General features: G+C 32.6%; 1 protein-coding gene across 1 annotated transcript in view; it reads right to left on the bottom strand.

The window, feature by feature from the left end:
* LOC106671105 (peroxidasin-like protein) overlaps nt 1-19,950 on the bottom strand; it is a 96,532-nt gene that overhangs the window by 36,108 nt on the left and 40,474 nt on the right. The window contains exon 4 of the mRNA XM_024226712.1: nt 864-1,022. Coding sequence (XP_024082480.1) covers nt 864-1,022 — 159 coding nt within the window. The remainder of the gene's footprint in view (nt 1-863; nt 1,023-19,950) is intronic.

The raw sequence follows: 19,950 nt of genomic DNA, 5'->3' as shown, positions 1-19,950 counted from the left end.
TAAGTTGTTCAACAGCAGGTCGATACATCATCTCATCTTTAAAGGTTAGTTTTTAAAATTACTTGCTACGTTTATACATTTTTCATTACAATATTATAAGAGTGTATAATATGTTGGAGGGAGGTTTCTTTGGCATTGCTTGAAGTATTTTGGACTGGACTAACTGGTTTCTTTGAAGGTTGGAACGCTTCGTTAGACCCCCACAGTCCGATTCCGTAATTAGTTTTGGTTTGTTTCCAATAGATTTTTAAGTAGTAGATGTATTATCCCGCATAGTGACGACATTGGTTATTGGGGGAAGAATAAATAAGGTTATACTGGAGGATGAAGATATCTGCAGGGATCTGGTTTCGTTTAGTTCTATCCTCCTGAGAGATAGCCCTGGAGGTTTTTGAAAGCCACATGGTCTGGGTTTGCTGAAGGACGATAGTTCATCTGCATATGTGCCCTCGAGGATAAATGGTATTTGAAGGTCTGTGTAGAGGGTTGGATAGTTATTGTCACTGCCCCCCCCCCATAAGTGATCCTCTTTCAATTTAGACAAGTTTTAACTTCACCTCATATGACATTAAAGCGTGGATGCCTGACTATCAGAGAAGCTAACGTCTTAGGGTGAATTCCAAACCTCTTTATTTTTCTGTCACTGTTTTTGGTATTATTTTAAACTGAAAAACCTGTATGTCTTTAGTCAGTCAGTCTTTGGATTTATTCCTATGACCCCCAGATTTTGTGAGCAGTATGAGCATCAGAAAGAATTGGCCTTAAAGGTCTTTTGCGTCTAATTACCAAGGACAAAGGTATTAAGTAATATTCTCTAACATTCTATTAAATTAATTAATGGTTTAATTAATGACCCCTCTTACCAGTGAGAGTTTTATTAATGTTGATCATTTGTCCGTCATCTCTTCTCCATTTAATAGTTGGCGGAGGCGATCCGTTAGCTGCGCACATAAGTGTTATATTGGAACCCTCTCTTGTAATTACATCCGAACTACTCAAAGCGTCTTCTATGTCCGGGGGCACTGGAACAACAACATTTAAAAAATTATAAAATAAACATAATTTTTAAATGGTGATGCTTAACAATTTCGACGTTTTTTTGTAACTTTTAACTTTACTTTTGGGCAAATTTCGATTGTTTTTTAAGTTATTTATGAGTCTTGTAATGTTTTAAGTAGATATTTCTGTTAAAGCCAAAAATAGTAACGGAAACATGTGGTAGCACCTACAAGTACCATTGTGGTTTCCACTTTCAATTGCAGCTAAAGCGTACATATTTTTCATTATTCATTAGGGTTCCCCTGCAGGAAGTATTAACTTATTATATAAAAATTATTTTAACCGACTTACCTCAATCGGTCGGTCAAAATTGTATTTTACAGCCCAACCACGAGTATGGTATGATTTGTGACCACTTAGCAAAGTAGGGTAAAATATATATATATATATAAAACATTGCTGATATTCGTTTTTTTCTCTCCACGAAACACCACCGCATACAAATGTTTGAGAAAAATGTTATCTCCAATTTTACGCGTAAAAATAATAAAAATAGTTCTAACTTTGAAATTAACCCACTGATCCATATAAAGCTTTATCATAGGTTAGGGGCTTATAAACTGCACGCAGTGACGTAAGCCTGGCTTTTGTAAATTATTTAGAACTGGAGATAAAATGTAAAAGGTTTCAAAGATTTTATTGTTTTCATCCTTACTTGTTACTTATAGTAACATAAAATCTAAACTTTATTGATATTTAAATTCACTAATTTCGTGGTCCGCTTGACCAATTAAATCATTACAATTAATTAAGGTTTTTAGTTGAGATGAAAAAAAGTTAATGGAACGAGAGGGATTCGAACCCACGACCTTCGGCTAGATACGCCGCTGCTCTACCACCTGAGCTATCGTGACATCGTGAGAGGTCACGATAGCTCGGGTGNGTGTGCTTCGAGCCTGAGCTTTTCCACTCCAACGAGTAGGAATTTCCTACTGGCTGAACGAGTAATTCAGCCAGCAAAGTCCTTTTACCACAGAGGCTTCTGGTTTTTCTTCTGCATCCGGCAACATCTTCACACGCTGCTGCCCCGAACCTGTATATGTGCGTCCAAAGCGCAGTGTCACACTTGTCCAAATATATTTCTAGTCTTAACAGTTTCTAATGCCAGTAATGAGATCGTAACTTTTCCAAGTAACTTCAGGAGAAGGAATATTTTGTCGGTATAGGCCATTACACCAACAGAAGACGTGTCCCGCTGTTTCTTCTTCTTCCTGGCAATATCTGCCCAGGCTAGTTGCTGCTTTAGTGTAAGCATAAGCCTCTGGCGTCTGCAGTATGTAGTCAGCAGTCCTGTTTAAATTTTAGTTTTAGGTTTAGTAGTTACGACGTTAGTTTTGAGATGCCATGAACTATTTCGCATAACACTGTCCTGGCATACAATCACATTGAACGGTGGATTTAGGGCGTTGGTGGCCGCTTCGTTTAGGCGTTGACTCGGCGACTCATCATTGTAAGGGTCTCCAACATATTTACAAATGGGACTTTTTCTATAAACTCAGGGGTTAATATGTCCTCTGTCTGATTGAACTGTTTTTGGCAATTTGGTATGCCGCAAAAAGTTGTAGGTAATTGACCTGCTTTCAGCAAAGAAAGCCTCAAAGAACGAAATTAAATGTCGTGATATTTCCTCCCGTGGTTTGCGGTGTGGGAAAAAAAATCAAAGGCTTATTAATCCGTTGTCTGATGGGTGTACGTTTTTGGCAAATTTGTATTCCAAAAGAAATTGGAATCAGTTTTCAGCAAATAGTACACTTTTGAAAAGAGGAGTTACATCTCAATTGAAAGATTTATGTCGACCTATTAGCGGATTTTCTTACTTCATACATCATTAATAGTTCATAGTACAATGAATTGTTGAATTTTGAAAACATTTGTTTCATCCCAACTGATCAAATGTATCTAGGGAATAAGTCACATAATGTCACATCATTATAATTATCACTCAAGTTTTGGAAATTTTCAAATAATGTTTTGTTTTTTAGCAATCACGAGATTAAATTACAATGCAAACTAATTAATAATAATAAAAGGGCACGGAAATAATAAAGTAGGGCGATATTTGACAACCGGTATTTTGGGAGTTTTCCAGTTTTATATGGAGTTTGAGAGACTTGAACGCCAGCCCCTTTCCTGAGTGCAAGGTGGAATTTCGGCCAGTGGGATAGGAGTCGCCCACTCCCTCGTGCTCTCCTGCCTTTCTCCTGCATATTTAAAAAAACACCCAGTGTTCAAGTCAAGTTTAGGTGTTTTGGCCAGTTTAATATTTTCATCGGATAAGATTTTCCATAAAAATAAAATTAAATGTAATAAAAAATAAATAAATATAATAAAATTCATTTATAATCTTCCATTTATCTAAAAAAAATTGCGTTATATTTAAACTTGGGTTTTAACTCGTTAAAACAACTCTCCAACAGACCTAGATCTTTCCTTAGAGAACTCGATATTTCCTGAATCATAGAAGAAAGCTATTCTGAAACCTCTAAATAAAATTCCTAATCCTACTTCTTCCAGTAGCCACGTTCTCTAACCCTCCTTATCCTATTGAAAAATGTTCGCAATGTCCTTCCGTCCTTTTCCAGGCATAAAAATCTTCACAGACATACAAACTGCTATCTACCAATGTAAAAATCACCGTTTTTGTCCTTCTCGAGTTTTCTTCCTTTGATGTCGCAGGTAATTCCTTTCTCCTTACTAAACATATATTTTCTTTACTGTAAAGCATTAGCCATATAGCCATCGAGTAACAGGGACCTCAGACAGATTGTAAGGCCAGCATACTCCCAGACGCATCAACTGAACAACTCCCACTTTTAGTTTAAGTCGGCAGTCATCATTAGGGGATCCAGCACAAACAGTTAAGAGTTACACGTCAAATTCAGGGAGAGGTTCTAAGTTACTGTCAGATAGATGACAGTCAGGTACCGTGACAACCGCCATCTGAGTTCGGAGGGTTAATTCAGCCAGATAAGTTCATCATCAGAACTCCAGCGACCCACAGCCTTCCAGATTTACAAGCCCGAAAACGTTCCGCCTGAGAAATAAAACTGATTGTGAGCCATGGGAGCAACCGCGGAAATCGTAAAATTTATTCAATTAAGACCTTTTTTCTCTTTTTAAACCTTTCTACATCTTTGAGGTGAAGAGTGTAGACCATATACCAAAACATATCCAGTATGTTTTGACTGAGCACAGTAAAAAAGAGTTTAGCCACAATTTTCTATATCAAAGGCAATCGTACGGTACTAAGGATAATACCTAAACAAAAAGTTGAACTGAAACACCCATACACTGACTATACAGGGATATAAAATGGTCATGGCTCTTTAATCCTCTAAACTGATCCTATAGAAAAAAAGCATTAGCTTTTTTGGTCAATTAACCATTTTTAACTGGTTTAAATTCAAATTAACATTTTTATGAACCAAGTAACCATGTTTAACTCAAACTATTTTTAATAACCAATTAATCTTGCTTAATTTTAAATTAAACTTTTTTAACTTCAAATTAACCTTTTCTATATAAAAAAGTTAAGGTTTAAAAGTTTAAAAAAATCTTAGGAGAAGGTATGTAAAGTAACTTACCTCTGCATTATTGATTTTTGGGTTTTGAAAATAAAATAATTGAGCTCTTAGAAAACCACATAAGAATAAATTACAATTAAAATCAAAAGTTATATAAAATTAAGTATAAAAATAAAAATCCAACTTTTAATTGGAGATATAGTGATTAAAATTAAATATAAAAACCAATGATTCTAATAATTATTAAATATTTTTAAAAATATAAAATAATTAGTCTATAAAATTGTTTAATTTAATAATAATAGTGATATTAATCAAGGCAGAATTCTTGCGAATTTTAAATAACTATTCCAATTATAAAGTTTTTTATACCGAAGGGTCTAAAAATGAAATTGGTGTAGGGTGTGGGATATTTGCTGATGAGTATAACTTCAGCTGGTCTCTATCGAATGAGGCTNTTTATATTTAATTTTATATAATTTTAAATTTTAATTGTAATTAATTTTCATATGCTCCTATAAGAGCTCAATTATATTGTATTTTAAAAATTTACAATAGTACAGGAATTTTATTTTACATAATTATATTTCACACTTAGGTTTTTGATTGCTCCCCAGCAAGCAACAAAAAAAAGATTAATTTAAAGTTAAAAATGATTAATTTGACTAAAATAAGGTTAATTTGAAGTCAAAACGGGAAAAATTGTAGCAAGAAATGTCAATGATGAATTTGAATTTAAAAAATGGTTAGTTTAAAGTAAAGTATGGTCGATATGAAGTTAAAAAGGGGTAAATTGAAGTGAAAAAATTTAATTTGAAGTTAAAAAAAGCCTAATTTTAACATAAAAAATTGTTAATTTGAAGTTAAAAAAGCCTAATTATAACATAAAAAATTGTTAATTTGAAGTTAAAAAAGGTTAATTTAAAGTTAAAAAAGGTTAATTTGACGGTAAAAAGGAACACTGACTTAAACAAAAAACTTCCTCCTATCGATGGACTTGAACTCCAACCTATACCGCAATCCTGCCAATCCAAAGTATTCCATACAATATTTAATACTAACAATAAGACTTGTTAATTTTAAGATAGGATAAGATTCAGGTCGACCCAAGGTTAAAAGAGCTTGGTCTATTTGCCACCTCACGTCTATGTCTAAACCATCCCCTATGTAGTTAGACCTTGCCGAATCCACACGAAATTATATTCTCAAGTTGACCCATTAATAATCTATTACATCTTTCTTCGAAATCTGCTAGACTGATTCAGCGTCGTCCTTGCGATCAGTTAGCTGTATAATGATGGAGTCACAGGTATGAGAGACAACATTTTTTACTCTCACAGTTATTTACCATTTGACCCCATTAAAAGTTTTAGTTATGTTATAAGGAAAGAAGGAAGAAACTTAAAAAAAATGCGACACTATTATCGAGTATCCTTGAAAATTTCACATAACAACAACATTTGGGATGTCGGTGGAAGCAACAGTTTTAGCGTTAAAATGGCGGCCATCACTGAAATGTAAAGGTCCCGGGTTCGAAACTAGCAGCTCAGCTAACCCGTCATATTAACATTTTTTTTTCAAATATACCGGCATTTAGTGGGTTGATAAGACCTCATAAAAATCTAATTAAAAAATTTTCTGTATGGTTTTGTAAAAAAAAAAAAAAATAAAATGGTCGGATTGATCGGTTTAAAATTAATCCGGTGTAAATCATTTCCTAAATTGCTCCATGTTGGTTCACGTTAATTCGAGAAATCAACAAGCAGCAAAAGTTAAAAATAGAACTTGGCTAAATTGTTCATTAGACACTGAGATAGGTCTCACCCGATGCTTAACCCCCAGGGCGAAAACAACTATAATAAGATTAACTGCAACATGGAATCTATTTATTATTTATGTTTAACCGCACTTTCTAAAACGGGGTATCAGATTGATAGAAAACATGAAAATTTCACATTCCTTCGTCGAAGAGCTTTTCCTATGAAAAAAACATTAACGATGTCTATAGACAAAAAACAATCGGAAAATGTTAAAAATTACAACCCCTTAAAACCGAGAATAGAGATGTCTTTCCTTTTTTGACAAAGTAACGTTTTACCCATGGGGAATACAGCAGCTGCCCTAAAGAACATCGGAAAGCTCTGTATCTAACATACCTCCAAGCGAGAAAAACTGGGCGGAAAAAACAAAAAGAGAAATAAGTCTTTTTGACCCAATGGTTATCATATTTTTTTTTTAATTTAAACTATAAAAAGTTGACGAATCGTTTCCATTCTAGCTTATTAAAGGATCCTCCTTACAAAATCATTCTTCTTAACGAACTACAATACCGTTAATTTTGTATATTCTATCAGGTAAGTATTTTATCGTACTTCCAAGTGAGAATATCAGGATGGAAAAAAAGAGAAATAAAATATTATTTTGACCTAAGGTTTTTTATTAATGTAAATAAATCACAAATATTATATTTAATTATATAACTTTTAATTTTAACTGTAAAATGTAATGTGGTATTTTAGATAAGAAACATATTTATATTTGCTTAAAATTCTCAAATGAATTTCTGTTTAAATAAAAAGATATATCCTTAATTTTTATTATTTGGTGATCATTAGGTGCGGTCTGGTGTGATGTAGGTTTTAGAAAAACATTTTCTTTATCATGCAAACGTTTCGATCTTTATTATGAGATCATCTTCAGGCCGTAGGATTTATGAACATTGTTTAAATTTTACAAATACCTGTAGGTTGTGAAAAAAATGTGAATTTATACAATGCTAGAAAATTTTAGATTAAAAAAATGAATTTATACATTGCTAGAAAATTTTTTAGATAAAAAAATGAATTTATGCAATGTTAGAAAATTTTAGATTCAATGCAAGTATTTGTACTCACTCAAAGTGTTCCCGTGTAGTTGTGTCATACTTCTGTGTCGTGTTGAGAGTGTCAGTGCGATATTGCTGTTTTATGTTTATATATATTGGATTTTGAAGGGGTGGGGAGGGAAGTCGGGAATAGAAAGACATTTTTATGTGAGGAGTTGGCTTCTTTGAGTTGAAAGGAGCCGACTGAGCCGACAATAGGAAAAAATGGGTAATTGTTCGTCCCAGTTATCCTTTCAGGATTATATAGACTGGGATAATTAGGGAGAGGAAAGCCAAATTGTGGTAGAATTGGACTATGTAAAAATAATTGATGTGTGGAATGTGATGATTGTTTTATACGTTTTGTGTGATGTGATGATGTATGTTATTGATATTGAATTTTATTAATGATATTAGCGTAGCTGCGACTGAGTTTACATGTGTCTGTTCTGTAATTGATGCTGTGTTTATCCCTGTTGATGTAAACCATTTCTAAAAAGTTACGTTTGTGTTTGTTTTGTTCTGTGTGTAATATTTTTGAATTGTTTAAGTCGAAATTGTGTTTATATTCAAAATGGTGGGTAGCCAATGGTGTAGGATTTTGTTTGGGATTTTTGCAGTCATAGATATGTTGCTTTACTCTCTTATCCAGATATTGGGATGTAATACCGATGTAAGTTGCCGGACAATGTAAACCATTGATTTTATAAATTCCGTCAGAATTGTTTGTTACTGGTGTGGGATCTTTAATTTATTTAATTCATTAATTTTTGACATCCTACATGTATTTGTAAAATTTAAACAATGTTTATAAATTATAGGCCCTGAAGATGATCTCAATAAAGATCGAAACGTTGGCACGATAAAGAAAATGTTTTTCTAATCCTATGTCACACCAGACCTGTGGTCAGGACCTCACGATCTCCAAATAATCATTGGCTAACGGTCACTAAACACCACACACGTAATTTTTATGATTGATTTTATATAACATAATTTTAAATGTAATTGATATCAATGTGGTATTTTAGATAAGAAACTATTTTTTTAATTTTCAAATTAAAAGAAGGATCATTTACTTTTATATTTAATTTTATATAATTTTTAATTCTAATGAATTTTCATACGCTCGTTTAAGAGTGTTTTATATTAAAAAAAAGTAAGGTTTTTTTGGTTCATAATTGGATTTTTTATCGAATCGAACTTATCAGTCAGAGCGAACGATTAGTAATTGTACAAGTCTATTGTCGTATTGTGGAAAACTTTGGAAATCAAATTGTTTCCCTTTGTTTGAATAGGTTGTGCTAATAAATCGTTAACTGAAGTTCCATTGATACTTTAAGTGACTACAGTATCTGAATCAGTTTGGACTTAAAATAATTCCAACGATCTGGTCAAAATTTATTAGCTTACATTGTATATTCTACACAGAAAACAAACACTTTGAGTGTGTGCAAATACTTTGATTGAGTCTAAAATTTCTAGCATTGTATATATTCATTTTTTTCACATCCTACATGTATTTGTATAATTTAAAGAATGTTTATAAATCCCAGGCCCTGAAGAAGATCTCAATAAAGATCGAAACGTTTGCACGATGAAGAAAATGTTTCTCTAAAACCTACGTCACACCAGACCGCATCTCACGATTGCCAAATAATCATTTTACCAATTTTTGAACACGAGATCTGAAAGTTAAGTCAATGTGACGGATTGGCTTCGAACCCACGGTCCTCCGACTTGTACCCCGGCGCTCTAAACTCCTGAGCCACCGTGACTATGATTCCCGAGACATCGACTTTTCTATCGCAACACATTGTTTTTGCAATTCCCTTTTTTGTCCATATCGTGACATCATATAGATCATATAGTTCAATCATGTAAATCAGACGGGATTCAAAACATATAAAATATTGCTTATTTATCGAGTTCCGTTCTATTCTGTAATTACTAATTTTTGAATATGAGATTTGAGAAAAAAGTCATTGCTAAGGATGGGATTCGAACCCCCGTTCTTCGGAACCACACCTCGACGATCTAACCTCCTGATCCACCTGATCCTTAACACATAGTATTTGTGCGGTTTTAACTAACTGCAAGTCTCAATTTTGAAATTTTGCTGGGCGAAATGTTTAATCTAGTAATTCATTTCTGTATGATCCTCTTCAAATTGTGTTGCTCTCTTACGTTTCTCCAGTTTTTGTTCATCTTATTTTCCAGTGTCCACCAGAATATGGTCTGTGTCATCCTCTTTTGCTTGCGTTGCTTTCGCTTGTTTGAAACCATTTAGTTCAATTTTTTATAAAAATAAAATTTTATTCAAATTTTAGTAGGCGGTATGTTCAAATTAGCTTTATTAAAAGAACACTATTCAAGTAAATAAAACAGTTGATTAGATTACAATATGGGAATACTGAAATAATTTGGTAAACTCCATTTGTTTTGGTTCCAATGAATAATTAAGACCGTAAGGTGTTTGATTTACACAGATGCGTCCCCATCGTAGCCTAATGAACAATCAACTTCGATGCTAACATGTCATTTATTATTGTGGTTAATTGAATTAGGAAACAGGTGTTGTATGGTGTTGTATATCGGATGATAATATGTCATTCTAATATGGAACGAGAAGAGATCCGACCGATACATCACTAGGATCGCACTTGTAACGAATATTTTATAAGGGCGTTTGTGATTGAGGCTGGTTTCCTGTTGTGAAGGCCTGTCGTTACCATCCTTTTTGGTTTACGCGGAAATAAACCGTGATTTGGTTAAACTGACCGCGAGGAATTGTAATTTTCATGATTAATCTCAGTTGCTTCATCAATGTGCTTTTTTCAATAAAACTGAGAGGTTGATTTAGTTTAATTACCGATTCTTAATGCGTACTTTAAATTTATTAAAAAAATAAGGTTTAATTAATTAATCTTTATGAAAGGTATTGGTTGAGATAAAAAAGTTAGTGTCACGAGCAGGATTCGAACCCACGACCTTCGGTTTGAGATGGGAAGTTGGTGTCCGAGTGGACCGAAGTCACGATAGCTCAAGTGGTAGGGCAGCGGCGTATTTAGCCGAAGGTCGCGGGTTCGAATTCCGCTCGTGACACTGACTTTTTTATCTCAACCTACCTTTCATAACGATTAATTAATGGGAAAGAAGTTATTTGTTCAATCGGACCACGAACTCTAATGAATTTGGTAAGGTTTAATGTTGTAGGTTAAAGGTAATTTGGCCCTTGCGCATCACTCCAACTTCAGTTTATTGTGTAATTTCCCTTATTATCTAGAGCCCTTCGTTACAAGATACCAAAGATTTGTCAAAGGCTGCAGTATATCCTTTGTGCATAGGCTTTTCCTCTCCTAGGATAACAAATCTCAACCTGCATAGGTTTGTTCCTTGTTCTTTTCGACAATATCCGCACAGGTTGCTTGTGCTCCGAGTCTTTGTGCCTCTAGAATTGCAGTGTCCTAGTATTATTTTCGTCTTAACAGGTTTTAGGTTTAGTAATTCGGTAGTTAGTTTCTGCGATAGTCCTTCAGCCATTGCTATTCCTTTCTTCAACGGCTTTTTTTATGCTCTGTGTCTATATGCCTTCAGAATCTGGTGTCCTACTATCATTTTAGTCCTACCATGTCCGAAGTTTAGCCGTTTTATTATTAATTTCTGAGATGGTTCTTCAGGTTTTACCTCCAACAAAATAAGGAATCTTTATCTCTGTAAATAACCGTACCAACATAAACCGTGTTCTGCTCTTTCTTCTTTCTCTTTTTCTTACACCTGACAATATCTGCTTTTCTCTGCTGGCACGTAGTCCGTCTATCTTTCTGATCCTAGTTTAATAGGTTTTAGGCTTAATACTTTTAATTAACTTTTTCGCATGCTGCTGTCCTGGATGGAACCAAGAACTTATTCTTAACGCATTGATTGATTTGGTATGTCACAAAAGAGTTCAGTAAATAAATGTCCTCATCAAACATTCCTCGACCAAATTCTACATTCTTGTTGCCGCTCTGCCCTGTATGTGATGATTTCCAAATGAGGGTAATTTTGCTATTATTCTTAATATCTGACAATAACTGGACGTAATCCCTAACGGCTCTGAATTTTTCTACCGCTGAGTTGCTTCTAGACTGGAAAGTTTCTGGCTTATTGTAATTTTCCTAGTTCCTTAGTTCAGTTCGATTGACTCGGTCCTTACTTTAAAATGTTTCTGTTTTATTGTACATTTCCTAGTTGCTTAGTTCAATTCAATTTGACTCTATCCTTCTCTTAAGGGGATTCTGGCTTAGTGTACTCCTCCATGTGCCTTAGTTCAGTTCGATTGAATCAATTCTTACTTTAAGAAATTTCTGGCTTATTATAATTTTCCTAGTTACTTATATCAGTTCAATTAACTCTATCCTTCTCTTAAGGAGTTTCTGGTTTACTGTACTTTTCCTAGTTCCTTAGTGCAGTTCAATTGGCTCGATCCTTACTTTACGATGTTTCTGGTATTTTTCCTATTTGCATACTTAGTTCAATTCGATTGTCTCTATCCTTCTCTTAAGGGGTTTCTGTCTTACCTTTTCCATGTGCCTTAGTTCAGTTCGATAAACTCGATCTTTCACATGTGTTCTTTATGACTTATTGCATTTTTCCTAGATTTTTAGTTTAGTTAAATTGACTCGATCCTTCTCTTCAGGAGGTTTTGGCTTATTGTACTTTTCCTAGTTTCTTAGTCAGTTTAACCGACTCAATCCTTCTCTTAATGACTGTATGGCTTCTGTATTTCCTATTTTGTCGATTGATTTGTTCGAAATCAATATGGCAGAGGAGAAGGTTCCTATGTCCACTTTTGCAACATTTACAAAAATAGATGCTCTCTCAGGGGCCAAACGGAGTGGACGGACCAGAATGTTCTGTAAAATATTTTTTTTCTGATTGGAAAAACTACGAACAATCAACTTTATATAAGAACCACGATTTACCATCATATATTATATTGGGAATTGAAGTTGAATGTGTATTGTAAGCCTAGTCATAAGGAGGAATATGAAGAAATACGAGGGTTACAAAATATAGTATTAAAAATTTATATATACTTGAACTTAAAACAAGAAAGCGAAAACAAATTTAAACTTTAAACTTATTATTTATGTTGGGAAAAATGCGTTTGGTATTTTAAAGAAGGTGATGTTCTTACGGGGATAAGTCACACAGACAAACGCGCCAAAACTGAAAAAATGAGAGAAAAGATGGGACATTTTTCATTTCAAAAATCTGAATAGGAAACGAGGGCTGATATTGTTATAAGGGAATGTGATAAGGGTGACAAAAGAAGATACATTAAGACGCTTGTTATTGAGTAGGTAAGAAGACATTGTTCCTGTAAGACCTGATAAATCAGCAGTTTAGAAAACGAGTCACGTACGACATTAGTGATGGACAAGCATGCACGACGTCGAGGGAAACCTCCCTACACACTTTATACATATTAACAGAATGCCTAATAAATTTGGTAGATGTGATTAGAGGATAAATCTATAACATTGTGTACTCGACGTTGAATTAATTAAGAGAACCGCCTACGACGGAATTACCGTTCTAGCCTCCCCCTACGAAATTTTCCAGGCGGACTTTTATTCCCCTCATGCACTGTTTCACTTTACCTTGGCCAAATGTCATCCATTATCATCCTCTTTAATATTATCTTTTTTCGTCAATTTTAAGTCCCGTATTGAAGGTTTATTTTAATCATTTTATGAACTTGGCTAAAGAGGTGGAATAAAATTACAAAACATAATTCAAGTCTTGTACTTTTTTTAAACATAATACAAGATTTGTATAATTAAAAGCGTTCAGTTGATATATTTAACCGCGTATGGGTGGGAATATTGAGTTTATATGTGGGTGGTGTTACACGTTTTTTTATTTTTCATTCTCACTCTGGTTTTTATTTATTATACAGCAAACAATTCTATCAATATAGTCATATATGTAATTATTTGGGAAATATAACCCAAGAACACTAATTTTCAATTTATTGGAAAAACATGCATCTAAGGGTAACAATAATAGTAATAATGATTATTTGGACATCGTGAGATGCTGTCTGGTGTGACGTAGGTTTAGAGAAACATTTTCATTACCGTGACAACGATCTTTATTGACATCATCTTCAGGGCCTGGGGTTTATAAACATTGTTCAAATTTTACAAATGTGGATGTGAAAAAAATGAATTTATGCAATGTTAGAAAATTTTAGATTCAATCAAAGTATTTGTACTCACTCAAAGTGTTTGTTTCCCGTGTAGATGTGTCATACTTCTGTGTCGTGTTGAGAGTGTCAGTGCGATATTGCTGTTTTATGTTTATATATATTGGATTTTGAAGGGGTGGGGAGGGAAGTCGGGAATAGAAAGACATTTTTATGTGAGGAGTTGGCTTCTTTGAGTTGAAAGGAGCCGACTGAGCCGACAATAGGAAAAAATGGGTAATTGTTCGTCCTAGTTATCCTTTCAGGATTATATAGACTGGGATAATTAGGGAGAGGAAAGCCAAATTGTGGTAGAATTAGACTATGTAAAAATATTTGATGTTTGGAATGTGATGATTGTTTTATACATTTTGTGTGATGTGATGATGATGTATGTTATTGATATTGAATTTGATTAATGATATTAGCGTAGCTGCGACTGAGTTTACACGTGTCTGTTCTGTAAATGTTAGAAAAATGAATTTATACAATATGGCTTAAATTATACAAATGTATAATGTAAGATGTGAAAAGGAATTAATGTAATGTACACAATATAGAAGTTTTAGGTTTAATCGAAGTTTTTGTACTCATTCAAAGTGTGTTTTCTGTGCAGATGTGTCATTGTTGTGTATCGTGTTGAGTGTTAGTTAGATATTGTTTTTTATTTTGTTATATATGTTGTTTTATTTTTATTTATATATGTTTGATTTTGAAGATGTGAAGAAGAAAGTAGGGATAGAAATCCATTTTTCTACTAGGAGTCGGCTTCTTTGAGATGAAAGGGGCCGACAATGGGAAAAAAGGGGTAATGGTTTTATGTTCGGACCTGTTTATCCCGTCAGGGTTATTATAGACTGGGATTATTATGGAAAGGAGAGATAAATTGTTGAAATTAGACTATGTAGAATTATTTGATGTGTGGAGTGCAATGATCGTTATATATGAACCATTTCTAAAAAGTTACTTTTATATTTGTTTCCTTCTGTTTTTAATATTTTTGGATTGTTGAAATCGAAGTTGTGTTGTAGTTCAAAATGGTGAGTAGCGAGTGATTTAGGATTTCGTATCGGTTTTTTGCAATCATAAATATGTTATTTTACCCTCTTATCCAGGTATTGGTATGTAATTCCGAAGTAAGTTGCCGGACAAATCGGACAAATTATACAATTGATTTTGTAAATTACATCAGACGGCTTTGNTATACTTAATAACCTTATAGAAATCCCTAAAAAGATACCAGATACATCAGATTTATTTGTAACTATTGTGGGATTTTTAATTTTGGAAAAAAGAGTATGAATTGTACATAACGTTTACTGTTGATTCTAGATGATTTTTATGTTGTTTATACGTTGTTCTAACGTTCAATAAAACAGTTATTTTGAAAGTAAAAAGGGTAAATATGAAATTAAACAGGATTAATTTAAAATTAAAAAGAGTTAATTTGAAGTTATGAAAAGGTTAATATAAAAAAAGGATAATTTGAAATTAAAAAGGAATGGTTCGAAATTAAAAAGGTTAATTTGGAAAAAACTACGAGAAACCAATATTTATATTTTTTTAAACCTCTAATTTATTAGTAGAACATTAATTTGTTTTTATACCAATTACTTTTAATTTGGATCATGATCAATTTACTTGCGGTTTTAAGTTTTTATTGTAAAAAAGGTTATTTTGATGTAAAAAGGGTAAATATGAAATTAAAAAGGTTTTATTGGAGTTAAAAAGGGTTAATTTGAAGTTAAATGGAGTTAATTTAAAATGAAAAAAGGTTAATTTGAAGTGAAAAAGGGTTAATTAGGCGGAAAAACGCTATTATTATTATTAACTTATGTTCCCTTCAATAATTTTTTTATTACGGGCTTATTAGGAAAAATTCCAAGAATCGTGAACCCCAGTATAGTGAGATAAGAATAGAAGCTTAATTATTTCAAATAGCAAGGTACTCTTCAATATATATTGTCTGAAGTGTTGTTTTACACTGGATTCAATGGCTTAAAATGTTTTAAATAAAACGATATTCATTCATTGGCTCATTCTGATGTTTCATTACGTATAGTATAAAAAAATTAATAGGAAAAGTTTCATAAAAAAAAAGATTTTTTAACAAAACGAATACGATAAAGCTTGTACTGTCTGCCACTATTTACGTTTGTCACTTTCCAAAATTGTTTTAAATTTTAAATATGTTTCGTGACATGATATTTATACAAATATAAAAAAATACTACATATAAATTTGAATATACAATTTTAGACGCCATAAAATAAAAAAAAAGATAAACATCCAACATGTTGAATGATTAATTGATTTAAAAACAAAAAAAATAAATATTGATTGAGGGAAAGTAATTTTTCATTACAAATAGCCAACTGGGCCGCAATGTCCAATTAATTATAAAAGTAAAGTAAATAATTTTTTTTACACGGACCTACAACCGTGAAATTAAATTATTCCTTTTTATTTTTAAGGGGAATACATGTAGCAATACTTTTTTTATAAACCTGGGATAGCACCTATCGTTACACGCCAATTGATACGAATTTCTTCAGATTTCTCTTGCGTATTATTAAGTTATTAAATATAACTTTTGTTACATTGTGGAGAGTAGCATTCCACTATAACATGAAGTTTTATTTTTTTCGGCTGGAAGATAACTATTGTATACACGAGACCTTCAGTACAAAGACAAACTCGGTTTCGACGTTTGATTAAACATCAATAAAGCCGGGAGGTATATCTAAAACGAAATCCTAATTTAATTACAGTCAGACAAAGGGTCATTCGAGTGTGTATATCAATATAAATAAACATTTTTCTACAAAAGCTAAATGTCAAGAGTACTTTTATTTTTTGTCCAATAAACATCAAGAGTGACTAGAAGTTGTGGAATTTATGGTATTTGGTCAGGATTGTATCATATCATAAATGGTATGCAGGTAAAATGGTGCATTTTTAATATATTATCTGTTTTTATAATCCTATAAAATCACGATCCCTAACCAACCTAAAAGAACATTACGTACTTTTTAAAAATATTTCTACCTGCCTTTTGTTTGCATGTACTGCAAGGTTATTCTATTTCAGTCGATTTTTTAAAACTTAAGATGAGAAAATAAAAAACAAGAATATATTACATGAGATTAAAACGTCATATTAACATTTTTAATTTTAAATCAACATTTTCTTATTTAAAATTAAACCTTTTTAATTTCAAATGAACCCATTTGAACTTCAATTACCTTTTGTAATTTCAAGTGAACCCAGTTAAGATCAAATTAACCTTTTTTAACCCCAAATTAAACTTTTTTAATTTTCAACTTGCCTATCATTAACTTCAAATTAACACTTTTTCATTTCAAGTCAACGTTTTTTTACGGCAATAAAAATTTAAAAGATAGTATAAAATATAAGCATGCAAAAAAATTCCTGTATATTTGCAAATTTTAAAAAATAATAAATTTATAGAACAAACATATAATATTTTAAAAAAATTCGAGTTAATAGAAGAATTTTTATTTTGTGTAATTTTCAATTTTAATTGAAATTACTCGTCCCATGATATTTCAGAAAAGAACCAATTTATATTATTTAAAAATTTCCAAATTAAGAGATGAATCCTTAAGAATTTTAATTGTAATTAATATTTATATGGTCTTCTAAAGTTAAGTTGGGCGCACACTAGGTAGCTTCCAGAAGTCTGCCGACTTCTCCAGCTCGGCTCCGCGCGGCTCCGCACTATCGGCCTAGTGTGCGCCCATCTTAAGAGCGCAATTATTTTGCAATAAAAAATCGAAAATATACAGGAATTTTACTTTACGTAAGGCTCTTTTATTCCTGTAAAGAAAGGGTTGATTTGAAATTAAACTGGGTTAATTTGAAATTAACAAGTTCGAATTGTAATGAAAAAGGATTAATTTGAAATGAAAAATGGCTGATTTGAAAATATAAAGGGGATAATTTGACATTAAAAATGGTCAATTTTATAATAAAAAAAGTTTAATTGAAATTCAAATAGTTTAATTTGACGGAATAAAACTATAAAAACGATAAGTAGCTATCAGTTATAAACGGTTCAAAAAATTTTATTTTTGAGAAAAAAATTGGATTCATTTTAAACCCCGTTGAAATTGTTTAAACACGAATTTTTATAGGAACAAAATAATAGAAATTTTGGGCTGGATTGAGACAATTTTTTTCTTTGATGTCCCATGTTCCATTTGAAAATTCATATTTCATCGAGAATTGACTGAAATGCAATGTTATTACAACCGTTAGAACGGTTAATGTTTTTATTTTATCGTATTTTAACCAAGGTTACAAATTATGTCATTATAAGTGAGAGAAACAAGGATGAAATAAAAAATAATTAATTCTCCGATTCTAATTTACTTACAGTGACTTAGTTTTTGGTTTTGAAGTAGGTTGAATTTTTTGTTTAGCCCAAAATAAAGTTGATAGTTTCGGCGAATACCGAAACACTCGCGAATACAAACTTTGGGAAAATGAAAAAATAATTTTTTCTCAATATTTTCATTTTCCAAAATCCTTTGGTTATCGTCGCAAATCACAAAAACGACGATAATGTTAAAATGACTCCACATTATAATTATTCCATTTGTATTAGAAGGAATTGCCTGGAGTGTTCTGATTTAAAGAGTAGACTAACCCGCAAGACATCCTAGTGTTTCATAAGTGTTGGTCTTTCTCGCCGTTAAACCAACAAAAAAAACTAATTATATAATCCTAATGACATGTCTTTTGACGAACATTGTTATAGAATAATACAATTAATAAGCCATTAAATTAAGAAAAACACTTTAAAAGTTGCATCCATCTTATGGGATTTCTTGACAGTTGAGAATTCATTGCAATATTATGATAAGATGTAGTAAACGATGAATTTCCTGTGACGGAGGAAAGTGGTTTCTGAGATTAGGCTGAACCGCTCGACATTACCGGTTGTTTAAGATGGTTTGCGATGTCACGACAACACGTCCCCAATGAACCGTTGCACATCAGTAGAATCGGTTGACTTCCATTAAAAACACAAAACCCAGGTTTATTCGCGTTTTCATAAAAAGAGGATCGCATTGAATTACTATATGGGGAAAGAGCAATATTGGTAAACGGAACCGAAAGGAGTTAAAAGATAAATATCGAACTTTCCTTGGTCTTTCCGGCACTCGCCAAATATAAATCAAAATAATTACTTACATGAAGACACACTTCGCCTCCCTCCAATAATTTCACCTCTTCTACCCACTCATAATGCCACTACGGCACAAATTATTTTCCAATATGAGGAAAAGTACGGTTTGAATGATGAGTTTTTGTTCTGACAAAAAAAGCTTTTTACGTTAGGTTGTATTGTGTTTTTTTAAATATACATGTATAGAGAATTTACAGGAGCCATATCAGGTAACACTATGAACATTAATCTTTACTCAATCTCATATATAATATATCATTTCTCATTCACACGTTCAAGAAAAAAGCTCAGCTTAATGGCTAAATAATGAAATATTAGGTGACAGCAGGACCCATGGATATTTCTTGGGTTTCTCGATGTGGTTCGTTTTGATATGGTCTGGAACGAAAGCATAGATTATAAAGTAAGGATTAAACCTTTTCCTTGAATCTTATATAACTGAACACGCTTTCAGAATGTGGTACAACGAATACCGACCGATGCAAGCCGGCGGCCCACAAGGGTTCTTGGACCCACCCTGATTACCATTTTCACTGCTCATATCCCGGCACATGCCAACAACATCAATACCACCTATGTAGATGGCACTGCAATATCTTCTAAACAAAATCTTATCCAATCGATCTCAAATATCCAAGTACGCCTTTAGTTGCTCAAAGACTGGTGCAAAAAGTTGAGGACGAGAATGAGGAAAAATGTACACAACGTACATTTACATTGACAAGCCAGTCTTACCTTCCATTGTATATGAAGAACAAGCACCGACTTCCACTCAAGTCAGATACTTAGGAATGAATTTAATATCTAGACAGCAGACTGTGAAATCCTTACACAATACCTAACAGACCACAACCTAAAAAAAAAACATTCTTTTGATTCCAGGCCAAGCCTTTTAGTCAGAAATACGAACAAAGAGATCAGGAGGCACCAAAATACTCTACTTGCAAATTTGTTATTGTTATTTATTAAAGAAACAGATACCTTTCCTACGGTGTTGATGGAAACCATTTATAATCTTATGGGAAAGGACCATACTCTTCAGAAATCTGGGGAT

This window comes from Cimex lectularius, unplaced genomic scaffold (assembly GCF_000648675.2).
Source record: "Cimex lectularius strain Harlan isolate CLEC.00 unplaced genomic scaffold, Clec_2.1 scaffold4, whole genome shotgun sequence".
In the NCBI taxonomy this organism is placed as follows: domain Eukaryota; kingdom Metazoa; phylum Arthropoda; class Insecta; order Hemiptera; family Cimicidae; genus Cimex; species Cimex lectularius.
This window is presented reverse-complemented; position numbering and strand designations above follow the sequence as displayed.